Raw genomic sequence first — 14,672 nt, forward strand, 5'->3', positions numbered from 1 at the left:
CCAGAGGCTGAACCAGAAGGATAAAATTATTTTGTTTACAGTTGCCTGTAAAAAATGAGGAAAAAAATAAGAGAAAATGGCAACAGCAGTCCATGATTGTTGTTTCCCCCTATTCCTGTTGTCATGGCTCCCTTTGTGTGGCCAAAAGTATCCCTTCTTCCTTAAAAATAAAATTTATTGTAAGAGTACTGACAATATAGCAAAAAGAGCAGAAAGGTTCATCAAGTGTAAAACACTACCACTTGTTTGAATTTGCTGTGATTTATTGTGATATACACTGTTATTTGCTTTCTTGAACTATCTACTTTGCAGTACAGAATTCCTGCTYGGAGTCTTAGTGATGACAGTGATAATGTCAGGATGTAAAATAGCTCAGAAGCAGGAAAAAAAAAATAGTCAATGCTCTTCTCAGTCAASAGAAATTCAGACACTCTTTCAAATTACCTTTGTCCATTGTCTCTGACCCTAATTGTATTTAAGACAGAACATGCCTCTCATGCAGTGTCTTTTCACATCCCCATCCTCTGTCACTGCTCTRTTCTGAGAATTGTGTGTTGTGTTTCTATGGTCAGCTACAGAACTAATCATAATGCTCAAAAATGACAACAAATAGGAAAACAGAGAAATACCTTGTAAATTGCAGATAGTTTTAAAATGTCTTTGTTCCCTGAAGTGTACCATAAAAATAAACCATGAAGTACACAASACAGTTAGTATCATATCAGTGTATGTTAATAGTACAGCACAAAGACAGTGGAGCACACCATGATTACTGTTAAACTGCCTGCACTAACACAGTGAGGCCTCCAGAACAACTTGAACATCCTGAAGACAGTGCAGCCCAATTCTCCAGTTATTAATGCAARATGACCTCTTTTTAATAACCAAGAACAGTAGAATGGGAAGGGGATAGAGAAAAAGAAGACAAAAAAACAAGACAGAAAAAGGTGAAAATGTTAACCTTTTGCATATCCACAGGACTCACTACAGAAGCACCAACAGAGCGAGCTTCCTGCAAGAGCAGAGAAAAAGATCAAGAGGCAGAAAGAAGACCAAGAGATATCCATGACAGTTCCTCAGGGTTTTTATCAGGGGAATGTACTTTGTGTGCCACCATAAGCAAATGAATGCTACACATTTCTGAATAGCAACGCTGGCAGCTGAAAAATGGAGAGCATGTACCTGGCCTTTCAAGAAGACTTTCTGTTGTGGTTTTGGTCTGCACTTAAAAAGTGCCTTTTACACAAATAAAGAGAAGGTGGTTTCAAGATAGTAGAAGTGTTTTTGCCTTGAGAGACTTAAAGTTCAGGACCAAACAGGATACATTGAAGAGTTCAAAGCAGACAGCAGACATTTGAGAAGTCTCATCCTTATGGAAAAACTGAACAATAGGCATGTGATCCTCCAGTTTACTTCACTAATATATAACATATATTATGACTTCTGTAATCAATAACCATCCTATCTTGTTTATATTTATTGCCTAATGTAGGACTTTATTTTAATGACAATCACAATCTGTAAAAAAAGAAAAATTGAAAGGCATTATTTCCTATGAAATTGTAGAGTTATGTGTACCTGTATAGCAGGGTCTTCTTCTGGTTCCTGTATATTGAAGACAGTTGCAGCACTGTCTGCTCCCAGCAATCGACGAGCCATTTTTTCCTCATATGTTAATCTCTGAACAAAAAATAAGAAGGGGGTGAGGGGAGAGGGAGAAGAAAAAAAAGTTATTTCTCCAACTACAAAGCAGAAGGCAGTCAGCAATGCTTAAAGTAATATTAATAAAAGAGAGCAGCAATATGTTTCTAACAGAAATTTTCTACCACCGTTTGTAATGCATTTTTTTTGTATTACAAGTGGCTCTTTTGGCTTAAGCAGCCCTTGCCCTGAYTCTGCCATTTGTTTCCATCCTCCGGCCAGGAACTTGGGCAGGAATGAGCAATAGGAACTGCTTAAATCAACATGGCCATCAGAAGAGGGCGTATGAAATCATCTCAAATCTTACTCCTAGTCATTCTGCTCAATTTTTACATTAGAACCACAAGGCAGAAAACTCTGCCAAAAATTATAAGGAGATTCTACTCTACTTGAATATTTTGTCAAAAATATAGAAAAATGTATTCTATAAGAGTTTAAAATTTTTATTTCTTCTTACTCTTTTGGAAATTGAGGAGACAGCTTATAAGAGATAATTTACACTCAGAAGATGGAATGAGTTAAAGGAAAACCTTAATGTATAATTCAATTATTTCATTATTAGTTTTCTTTCTGCATTCAAGAATGCATTCCAGACACTTTCTTACAAATCAACATTGAAAAAAACCTGCAAGTTTATGGAAGACAAACTCATTTCATGGTGAAATACCTCACTTAAAGAGAAAAATGAATCAAGAATGGAAGATGTAAACATTACATCTACTTCATGCTTGCATTTTTAAAAAAGCTCATTCAATTATTTTTTTAAAATATGTCATCTTGCAGCAGGCTGAAACCCATGACAATTAGGTGGCAATGCTGTCTTGGTTACAAGTGTCTAAGAAAATCTTGAACTTTTCTCCACCTGTATTTGTACTGCAATCACTCCAAGCATCCACAGGCACAATTACACGTTCAGAATTTACCCAAGACAGAAATCTACAAGGCAAAAGCCTCAAGGCAAACACCAAACCAGAGTTTCTTTAGTTCAAGTTCCCACATCATCTGATCACAGTTGGTCCCTTTTATTTTTTTTACCTTGGGCCATGTGGGCATTCTCAGGACATTCCATTCATTTGCCCAGGCCARACATCTCCCTCACTTTCCAAAATAGGCATTGACACTCAGTCTCAGCCCATCTCCTTGGAAAAAAAGAAAGGAACTAATACACTATGGCAGTGATTTTTCTTAACTGCTACAGAAAACTGCCAAAGCCTGTGCAGTCAGTGGAGAAAGGTGAGTACAGAAGCACCAGTCACTCTGAACATCCTCCCTCCTTCACTCCATTGAGCTTATTAAGAGCTYGAGTCCAGCAGTTTGACTCAATAGGCTTTCTTGAACTACACCACCACAGTCCACAGCTCACAGCTGGTAGCAAAGTTAGTTAACTTCTGGGCATGATCCTGAAAATTACGCTTCCTTTCAAAGTRACAAAAAGGCATCCCAAGGTATTCGGATGCTTCTAAAAACATTTTATTGACAAAAGAGGGGTGACAGCTCACATTTTTAAAATTACTTTCAGCTTAAAAATAATTTCTGCTTCAARGATAGTGCCTTAATAACTGTAAAAAATTCTTGGAAAGTTGTTTCTCATCAACACTGAGCAGAAAGAATTTGGTGTTTTATCTTTTATGTGTATCCTAAAGTGCACAAAAATGAATGGAGATCTTGGTGGCTGTGCATTTCCGTTGCCTGATACGCTCATYTTACCTCATTTCCTGACGTCCTCATGCAGGTCATTAACTCTTGAATCTGTGAGTACTACAGGTTATTTCTGTTTCATTGGTCAAAATTCTATTGGTCAAAAGAAGTCCCCCAGCCACAGAATCTAATGATGCCTGATTCTTACTGAGTTTTTTTCTCATGATGAACTGATGACCAATTATCACCTATTCCTTCCTGCATTGTCCAGTGGCTGAGCACAAGGTAGAATGAGCCTGGACAGAACGAGAGCTATGCATGTTCATCTACTCAGTCATGAGCAGTCCAAAGCAAATGGCCCTTGAGGCTCAAAAAGCCCTTGAGGTACAGACTATGAAGGCTTCTTATGCAAATTCACCATTTTTAAGACCTCCACTTCTTTGTTAAATCCAAGTAAAACTGTCAAACAAGAGAAGGAATGATATAACAAAATGTACACTATCATTCCTTTTAGAAACACAGTTTTGAAAATTCAATTAAAGATAATAAACACATAAAAAGCAATCTACAACAATTATTGTGCAGCATATCTCAGAAACTGCCAATGATGTCCACTCCCACCCACTCCCATTCCTCAGGGTATTTGGTGTATTTGTACCGGTTGCCCATTGTTCAAAAGGTCTTCTTTGAAGCGAAGTTTTCTCTCCAGATCCTGAATTACAGCATCTTTTGAACCTTGAATTTCTTCATCTGATGCTATCCTAGCAGTTCTGCCTGTTTTCTTGGGAAATCCCCTGCAAAACAGTACAAAAAAAATCATGAGCTTTTCTGAGGTCATTCATATTTAGGAATTTATCTGGAATCACTGCTATTAATGAAAACACTGTGTCTTTGAAACTAAAGGTCTGTTATCTTTCTTACCATGGTGTCCCTAGTAACTTACACCACTGATTAAATGGTTAGTATAAGGACAAAGCTGAAACTATGCTTTAATTGTGCTTTAGTTAAAATAGTCCTCAGGATTGCTTGGCAATGGCTGTAAACACCATACACTCAGAGATGAAACTGATGAGCAGTGGCAATAAAGCAGAAGGAGAGGAAACATGAAAGAGAAAGCTAGATAAGTAGGGATGTCTAGATAAGTAGGGATGGAAGATAAAGTAGGTTCCTAAGAAGTACCAGATGAAGAAAGATCAGGAAGATGTAAGACAAGGCAGTTAAATATTAATATCTTATGTTATTAATTAACTAATTCCTTGTAACGACTTTGCAATACACACTGCACAACTTCATGTTTATTCTTCATATCTCTGTGAACACATACCCATAAGGCAACATGCAAAGGTTGTTGCTCAAAGTAGAGCCATTCACAATGTCTGGTTTACACTAGCAAAAAGAAAAACCATTCCTGTAAAGCTGTTTTCAGCAGCAAGATTTCCCAGTGGAAAACCACTCAGGAGTTTGCATTCACAGGGCTAATTTATTCCTCTTACCAGCCTACAAGTTAGGATTGCACTTTCAGCAACTCTCACTCCCATTTTCTTAAACGGTACAGGAAATCTTATTTTTCCTAATATTTAACCCTTTTCAGTAATGTTATGATGGCTTTATTGCAGGAAATGCTCAGTGTAGGTGGTTTCTACTGGAGATCAGCTGTTTCTAACACAGTTGTGAAGAAATCAGCATTGCTAACACATTTGAGACTTGTAGCACACGCCATTTCTCCAGTGAATTCACACATTATTGTTTGAAACACTGACACTTGTTCAATATTACTTCATGGAGCTTTTATACCTTCATCAAGTACATAGGGCTCAGCCCATTACATGAGAATGACATGGAAAACATGGAATGGAATTAGATAAATAGACAAACTCAGATGTCAGAGGTGGAAAAAAAAATCAGACTAGCATGTAACTGGTAAATTTATTTCCAATACACAACATAATAATTTAATTACCAGTACCAAAATGCTAAACAAGAATCATACAGAGATAACAAATTTTCTTGGATATTATTCAAGTCTATGTTTCTAGTACATGGTTAGAAAAACTTCATTATTCAGCAAGTGCTTTAAATGGTAATTTTTATCCTTAGAAGAAATGAAAAAATACCCATATACTGCCAAAAGCCAAAAAGGAATTAAGTGAATAGATGGAGAAGACAATGGTTGGAAACATTCCTAAAACATTTCATATTCTATTGCTGTAAGTCAATATAAAATGTGAAAACAGTGAAGTTCTTGTAAAAAGAACTTCATTTTTACATTAAATCACAGCAGAAGGGTGGACATTTGTCTAAATTCACAAAGAGATGGAGAACTACATCCCTTGTCCTAGAAATACTCATCTGTTACCTGGTGATCACCAAGTAGAACAATTCCCTCAGCCTCTGGCTGGGGTCTTCTCAGTCACAAATAAGAAAGCAAGTCTCCTCCTCACTGTTTTGGGGAAGGGACAGGAAAACTATCCCATCTACAGAGAGACACGAGAATGCTAGGAGGAAGGAATAAGGTCTCTTCAAGAAAGAAGTGCTTTAATAACTCCAGAAATTTGGTATAGTAAATGTAAAGGATGATATGGAAGGAAAATGAACAGGAGAAGGTAGGAAGAAGGGAGTCAGAAGGAACATCCCTCAGGAAGGCTCAGCCAACTGCTGGAAGGCCAATGTACAGGTGGCATCTGTTTCTCGCCTGACAGTTCCCTTCACCTCCCAGCCCTTAAACCRTCTAGTCCAGCACTGCCATGGAACCCAAATTTTATCATTTTTTAGACACACTTCCCTCTAAAAAAATTTAAAAACTCAAATGACAACAACAAAACCCAAAAAAACTAAACAAAACAAAACAAAAAAAAAACAAACCAAAATCCCCAAACCAAACCCACAAATTGGCCAACTTTAAGGCAGCAAATTTCAAGTTTGGCTTCACCTTTTGCTTTACCCTGTGCCAGCTTTTAATGGAAACAACACATCCTCCCTTGAAAATTCAAAGTGATACATTAAGAAATAGCTTTCATTTCTCATTCTCACAAATTTCACACTTGCTTGATGAACAGAGTTTTACCAGAAAATGTTTGGGACTCAATAGGCTGAAAAGGTGAAACGTACATTCCACCCAAGTCAGTCACAACAGTGTGCGAAAAGAAAGATGAGCTGCTTGGGAGGGGATCTCAAGCAAAAGGTTTTCTGAAGCATTATTGATTACCTCTGAAAACAAACCCCCCTAAGGAAATACACACATTTTTCACAGGGGAGTGGGTACCAAGAGAAGCACAGGTTACTAAGTGCGATATCCATGCTAAACACAAGAAAACAGTATCACAGTCCATTTCTAAACAATGTAGGATAACAAGAAAATGAAAATTGAATCACATCAAACCTCATGTTTATCTCTCTGTCAGGCTGAAAGACATGCAGATAGGCAACATGAAGTAGCTTTGACAGACTTCAGTTTATGGTTTCTGAGTTAGCCTTCAGGAGCTGCAGTAAGTTCTCTAGTAAATCAGGGAGCAAAGTCTGGCTGAAATTTCTATTATATGGGTGCATAAAACTATTCAGTCTGAAAAAGCTACTCAGAGGACTAGTGACTTCTTTTTCTATCAAACTGAAAAAATATAGTCCGCTGAGGTCTTTCAAAGGGCTCTGTGTACTAAGTATARTATTTAGGATTTTGGCCTTAACAACAGGAAAAGTGAAATAGAAAAACACATTTCTTAAATTGGCTGATAACACTGAGCTTGTAGAGGTTGCAATTAATTTGCAGGTAAGAACTGTCACAATAATCTTCATAATTTGTCTAGAGATATGCTAATGATGAAACTCRGGAAAATGCACAAAGCATGATAGCTGTGCTAATGGAAAATTAGCATCAATATGTTAAGCATCTTGAGAATCTATGAGATTAAAACTTGGAAAACAACAGTATTATTTCAAAAGGGAAAGAAATATAATTCCAGGATGTGTCAGCATAAAATACGAAACTTAGCTGTTTTCCTTTATTTCTTGCTGTTAGACACTGAATCCAGTTTTCCCACTGCACTTCAAAAAAAAAAAAAAAAATCAGCAAACTGGAAAGTTTTAGAACAAGAAAACTGCCACATGGTTTTAAAGACATAGTTTTTGTGACAAACTGTGTCACACACACAAAGACTCTTGTTTATTTTGTTGGGAAATTAGCAGAATGAAGATAGATAGGCAAATCAAACAAAATGTCAGAAATCAGACAATAGTTGACATCAGAAAATAGCTGGTACTTCATGATTCTCCATGTCCATTAAGGATAGTAAGCCTCAGTAACTTGAAGAAGAACAGGCCTAGCTTAGACATAAATAATGCAGAACTCTTCTTTCTCCACCCTACAATAGTGACATTTAAACCCTGGAGCAAGTTATGTAGGGAAACTTCATAGGAATTTTATTTAAGAACAAGTATGCAAATATGACAGCAATGGCTTGGGGATCCCTGGGTGACTTTTAACAGGAGAGGCAGGTCTTTGGTTTTGTGTAAGATCATCCTGAGGGTTGCACAATCATTGTGGAAGTGTCATGCAAGACCTAGTCAAGGCAACTTGCCTGAAAAATAGTTTATCTTCCCTTTATTTATGTTTATAATTAAGTATTTAAGCAAGGAAGCAGTTGATTCAAAAATTTAACTATAAAAATGAGCACTGATTACAATTTCTTCTAATACTTTCAGAAAGCTCTTTCTCTTTTGGGGCTATTTTAAATTAGGACACAAACCCGAAAGGGGTGCATAAGGAGATGCAGCTYTTCCTGCAGATGCTCTGTTTCCACCCCCTCTTCAGAATCACCGTCTCTAAACATATTCACTTTAAAAACTGTCCAAATATATAATATATGTATATATGTGTATATATATGCATACATATGTACCCCTACAGCAAATTAACTCTTAAGACATTCATTCTTGGGATGAATCTCAAAATGTCTACAAAGCAATGATAATGAATAGAAGGACTTTAGTAAATCTATGGTCCGAAGCAGAGATTCTTTCAGCCTGAGTGATGGTTTACATGGCAAGAGAGCCTGGCAGCAAACTTTCTTCAGCTGCTTTTCCAAATATTTTCCACCATCCCTACATGCCCTTATCTGGATGCATTTAGCTCCAAAGATTTGTGTCCTCAGTGACTCATGAGCTTTCTTTCTGTCTTCTCTCTTGGATAATATCAAACAAAAAATCTGCCAATTCATTTATGTATTTGCAAGTTCATTCTTTGCTCAATGCAAATTTCAAATTTGCTGCATTAAGCTAACAGGAGAAGGCATATTTCAGGATATCGACAGTCTCAGTCTCAAGCACAGAACCACCACCAGAAATGTGCAGAGAAACTAAAAGCCTTGAGAAGCAGGCTGCAACTCGTAGGGATTTTAAGCACCCCTAAAATATGCATCACCTAAGTCAGCAGGAGCCTGGATCCTGCTGGCGTAGATAAAAGCACAAATGTCTGAATTCTTTTGGTCAGAAAGGGTGCAGTGAAATTGCCAAAACTGTCATCTTAATTCACACAGAGATTTTTGACAGCAAAGATTTTTGCAGCCTCGGCTTGGCTCTCTTTAGTTTTGAATATTTGCCCTGACATTTGTTTAGAAAGAAGGCCAAACCAGCAGTACTTTTCATGTTTTAATTACACAGAGGGCATGCTGGATGCAATTCCCTCTTTTCCTATGTACCTTTTACAGTGTAAACAAGGGCAACAGGCTGGCTGTTGTTATCCTTCCAAGAACAAATTCCTGTTTGCAGCCAATCTGGCTTGGTCTGACAGAAATCCAAATTAATTCTCTGGTACTGAGGCAATGAACAGTAACTTGATTTTTTTCCTTTAAAATGAAAGCCTTCCAAAAACACAGCTAATTCCTGCTCACTTCACACATTTTTCACCTACTGTAAGAGCAAAGTTACTACAAGCTCTGTAACAGGTCACAAACTTTGAAGCTGCAGCTGCATAATAAAATTGGTTTAGTCTGATTTTGTCATACATACTGTGGAGACCAGGACATTCAGCTCTGTCCAGTAATGTGATGTTACAGATAATACATGCATCTGAATTTAGGGAATGGCTGAGGAATTGACCTAAGGATATTTTGCAGTAAGTGAAACAAATGTACCAAAAGCTCAGTTATTTCTATCACCCAACATTCTGAAACTAGTTGAAAAAATAATGTCTCAGCATTGGATAGGGTTGAGACTGACATGAATAATATATATTTATGAACATGTTTGATCCCTCTAAATGATGAGATAAAAAAGAGTACAACTCGCCTTTGAACTGCATGACTACCATCAATTATTTTTTCTCTAAAGCTTATGTTTAAAAATGCATTTTACTGARTAAAAGAAGAATTATTACTTTTTCATTCCCCTGTTCAGCTCTTTCCACTCCTGAGCAAGATATCTGTCTCATGCTGCACTGGTTACCACAGCTACATAAGCACCATTTGCTTTKCAAAAGATGTGCATATATTTCAATACCAAATTAAAACCAAATGCCGTTTTTGTAATCTGTCATCTTACCTAAATTTCTGATTGTTACCAGCAGTATGCTAGAACTGATGGTCAAGAAGAAATAAGTAAAGCACCAACTTGCTCCTGAATGTGGAAAAGGCTGGCAACATCCACATAGTCCTGAAATCCTGAAAAGAMCGGGTGACTGCCAGAAGCATGTGAAGAAAAAGCTACATTAGACAGAGAAAAGGTAATATGTCCAAAATATTAACCAGTTCCTGTTGAACTAGTGTTACTGGTCAAGATCTCCACAACTATCAAGCATTGTACCTGACTTTCACAGTCATAGATACTTTGTCACATTCAGAGCTGTTTAAAATRAAGAAGTTATAAAATTAAATTCTCTGAAAAGAAAAATCTGCAGACCAAAACAAGCATGGATATGTATTTTATGATAATCATGTCCATGTGCCTAATCAAAARGTGTTACACTGCACAAAACCAAAGCCCCCAGTATGAGCTATTTCTTAGCACAACCAAAAAGAATTGGTCTAATATCACAGATAATCCCTCGTGTTGATATAACAGACACAAGTAGTATCCAAGCTATGGGGAAAGAAAATTTTCAAGAAAAATTGAACAAAAATTGTTTAATGGATGGGAGCAACAGCTTAATAAAATTGGAGGTTGAGAATGAATGCAAACCCTGATATTTTCTGGATTTTTTCCAGTTACAGCAATACTTGTCTTTAGATATGTTTTCCTGAGATCCAGGAATACTTTCAGGTATGACTGGATAGGGACCAAAGACAGATGAAGTCTCTCTCTCTCAGAAGCAAGGAAACACCCTGACCTTTCCTCTCAGTTTGATGCTGGAGTTCTTAATCAAGGTACTTCCTCCTACCTATCACTATCTTCCCATCAATCATACTCCAATTAACCTCCATTTTTTACAGTTGTGGCAGGCATAACTTACAGAAACAGGAACATTAAAAATAAGTCCCATCTACACAGAACAGCAGTGCAGTTTACTCTAAAATGAAAGCTGGCATTTGTGCTAGGAGAATGTTGAAAGCTGTAAGTTTAAAAACATAGAGAGGTATATTTTTCCTCAGAATGGTCACCATCATTGCCAGTTGACTAAAGGAACAGGATGATTACTAAAATATTTGTTTCAATTCCATTTGAAAAAGAATGCAATGAACGAGTCACAGTAAACAGCAGCAAGAAAAGACCAGCAGCAGCTCTGACTYAAGTGCAAAAAAGTGCAAATCTCTTTCTGATATTGCTATTCTCATGCTGCCCACAGAATCTCCTTTAAGATTTGGATAATATTCTAAGTCATTGAGATAGCAGTTAAATTCTGTGTAGAAYGATAAAAGCAGCTTATTTAATTACATTTTGCAAGATAATTTAGACWATCTTGCATTCAAATAATTCTTTAGTTTCCATTTTCCATCCTTTTCCAGAAAGTAGTAAATTGATATTCATGTTCTTTCACCAATTCTGTACAGTCAGATTTTTCCTGTTTTTGACTAAGGTAGTATTACTGAAGATATCTACTTTCAGAAAAGGTCTGCTTTAAGGAAAATCATTAATTTTTAAAGTTGCTTTCAAAAGGATATATGCATAGCTAGCATAATATATTTTTATACATAGAAAGAAATCTCATTTCTCCAGGTTAGATGATTTCACACCTTTTAGTGTCAGGTTTTATACTTTTAAAAATCAAAATTCACTAAATAGCCATCAAGTACTTCTCATGGGATTATTTGTGCTTTCACAATGCTCATGTAAACATACAATGTATGTGCTTGCCTAGAATTTTTACATATACTTATTTCTGTTCCTTCACATGCAACATGTTGAGTTTTTTTTTCTGGGAAGAGTGAGGATCAGTTTCTAGCTTCTGTAGACTTAACTGTGAATAAACCCCCCAGTCCTGTGTTTTCGTCATGCTGACTCTGCTCCCTGCAAGTCTTTTGTAACCCAAAGACAACTTGCACACAAGATATCCTCTACCCACCCTAGAGTTTTCCTTAGTTAAAGAGAGAACTAAGATTTTTAAGAACAGTATCCAGCAAACTTGCTCCAGCCAAGTTTTACCTCAGAAATTACTGACAAGTCCTCATAATTCCCTTAAATACTTAGTTATGCACTTCCACCAGCACATCTCTTCTGCTTAATAACACAACGCTCCAACAAGACACAGAGTCTACCAAGTCTACCCAATAAATAAAAAAAAGGTTATTCCCAAAGCTTGTTCAACTAACACTGTCACGGCCACAGCTTGAAAATGCTCATCACTACAAAATGTCTGGAYTTTACTAGAAAATTGAGATATAATTTATTAAAAGGAAACATTCACCATATTGTTGCAAATACATCCTTAAAATATTTAAAGGTGAATTGGTAGGTGCTAATGACACAAATCTGTTTTCTGTTGTTTCACATATCGAAATAAAATGTTGTAAATTCACAAGGAGGTATTCCCATACACACAAGACTCTAAGATCACATGCTGTTAAAAAAAAAACAAACAAAAAAACCCAAACCACAAAAAGCTCCATTCCAAACAAATAAACAATTCCCAATGCAACRTTTCCAAATCTATCCAAATTTAACGAAAGAATATTCATTGGTTCAAACTAGTTTAGCTAATTCAGTCACTTCCAGAGCCTCAGGGTAGAAAACCAAGCAAAATGTTGAAATATTAGCATGGTATTTTCTGTTCACGGGCCCACAGAATATAGGAATTGAAGAAAAGGTTGGAAGTGTTTTTACAGACTCATCAAATATCCTGAGTTGGAAGGGACCCACAAGGAACACAGGACACCCTAGGAGTCACACCATGTGCTTGAGAGCATTGTTCAAGCACTCTTGAACTCTGTCAGGCTTGGTGCTGTGACCACTTTCCTGGGGAGCCTGTTCCAGTGCACAAACACCCTCTCTCTGAGTGAAGAACCTTTTCTTGATATCCAACCTAAACCTCCCCTGACACACTTCAGGCCCTTCCCTCGGCTCCTGTCCCTGGTCACCACAGAGAAGAGATCAGTGCTGGYCCCTCTGCTCCCCTCATGAGGAAGCTGTAACTGCAGTGAGGTCTCCCCTCAGTCTCCTTTTCTCCAGGCTGAACAGACCAAGTAACCTCAGCATCCCCTCACAAGGCTTCACCTCAAGGCTCTTCAACAYTTTTCATCGCCCTCCTCTTGACTCTAATGGCTTATTGTCTTTTTTTATATTGGGGTGCCCAAAGCTGCCCCCAGCACTCGAGGTGAGGCCGCCCCAGGTCAGAGCAGAGTGGGACAATCCCTTCCCTTGCCCAGCTGGTGATGCTGTCCCTGATGACCCCCAGGACACGAGTGGCCCTCCTGGCTGCCAGGACACTGCTGACTCATGTTCAACTTTCTGTTGACGAGGACCCCAAATSCCTTTCTACAGGGTTGCTCTCCAGTCTCTCATTCCCCAATCCTCTTGGACTTGGACTCAGGGTTGCCCCATCCCAGGTGCAAAATCTGGCCCTTGCCTTCATTAAACTTCATACAGTTGGTGATTGCCCAGCCCTCCAATTTGTCAAGATATCTCCCTGTAGGGCCTCTTCACCCTCGATGTAGTTGAGAGTTGCTCCAATTTAGTATTCAACTTAGTATTCCTTTGAATCCTGTGTCCAGGTCACTTATGCCGGCCTTGAAGAGCACTGGTCCTACAGCTGAGCCATTTGGAACCCCACTAGTGACAGTTTGCCCGCCTGATGTAACCCCATTTACTGTAATTCTTTGTGCCTGACATGTGAGCCAGTTGCTCACCCATCACAGCTGAATGCTGCACATTTTTCCAGAAAGACACCATGAGAGGCAGTACAGAAAGCTTAACTGAAATCCAAAGAGGTTACGTGAACAGGCTTCTTGTGGCCAGCTAGGTGGGTTACCTTGTCATAAACAGAAATTCAGCTGCTCAAACAGGACTTTCCCCTGATGAAGCCATGTTGGTCAATGACTGCATTGTCCTTCTGGTGTTTTTCAATAATTCCAAGGGTAATCTCCATAATTCTACCATGCACTGAAAGGAGACTGACAGGCCTGTAGTTTCCTTCCTGCTCTTCTCAAAAACTGGGACATTAGCTACCCTCTGGTCAACTGGGACCCCTCAAGATTCCCAAAACAGTTCAAAAATCATCAAGAGGAGTCTTGATGCATGCAGGGAAGGAAATGCCCAAAGAAAGCTGATGAAAGGAAGGTTTGACTTCATGAGGAGAAACCAAGACTGTTGGTTTGTACACAGCCACAGAGAACTTTACTGGTGCTGCCTTTGACCATTGCCAAAAATAACTACCTCCACTTGCAATGTTTATTACTTTGCACCCTTATTCTAYTCCCACCACAGCATGAAACTGAAAAAAAAAAAAGAATTACGCCTACCAAGTTCTGCTTTTGAGAAGCAGATGTGTAGTTGTGCCAAGACTTAGTAATGATGGAGTCTTTGAAGATAAACACCTTGACTAGGATTTCAGCTGCTGAACAAAACTTTGAATGCTGCAATTTATTCCTTGCACTCAGTCTGTACAGACACAGTCAGGGAACAGTATCATCATTTTCAACCAATAGATGTTGGAGATCATGGCAAAATAAGACTACAGGCTGAGCTGATGAAATGCTGTGAGAAACTCAGAAACTATGTATTGGAAAGATAAATGCACTGAAGAGGATGAAGCAAAAGAAAAAGAAGAAAAGAAGTGGAAGTGGCCAAAAAAAGAACTGAGACTATAGCACAAAGCAGACCTAAAGCTGAGGGCTGAATGGAGACCAGGGGAAGAACTGCCCAGGAGGGGTATGAGAATTATGAGAAACTGTGCTTTACTCAGCAAGGCACAC

At 38.1% G+C, this 14,672-nt stretch overlaps 1 protein-coding gene across 1 annotated transcript in view; it reads right to left on the reverse strand.

Moving 5' to 3' along the window:
• Positions 1-14,672, reverse strand: part of PALLD (palladin, cytoskeletal associated protein) — a gene marked incomplete at its 5' end in the record, with an annotated part of 143,027 nt that overhangs the window by 20,425 nt on the left and 107,930 nt on the right. The window contains 2 exons of the mRNA XM_057378286.1: positions 1,579-1,680; positions 3,998-4,133. Of these exons, the coding sequence (XP_057234269.1) occupies positions 1,579-1,680; positions 3,998-4,133 (238 nt within the window). The remainder of the gene's footprint in view (positions 1-1,578; positions 1,681-3,997; positions 4,134-14,672) is intronic.

This window comes from Malurus melanocephalus, unplaced genomic scaffold (assembly GCF_030028575.1).
Source record: "Malurus melanocephalus ecotype Western Australia unplaced genomic scaffold, MMel_1.1 scaffold_352, whole genome shotgun sequence".
Classification (NCBI taxonomy): Eukaryota; Metazoa; Chordata; class Aves; order Passeriformes; family Maluridae; genus Malurus; species Malurus melanocephalus.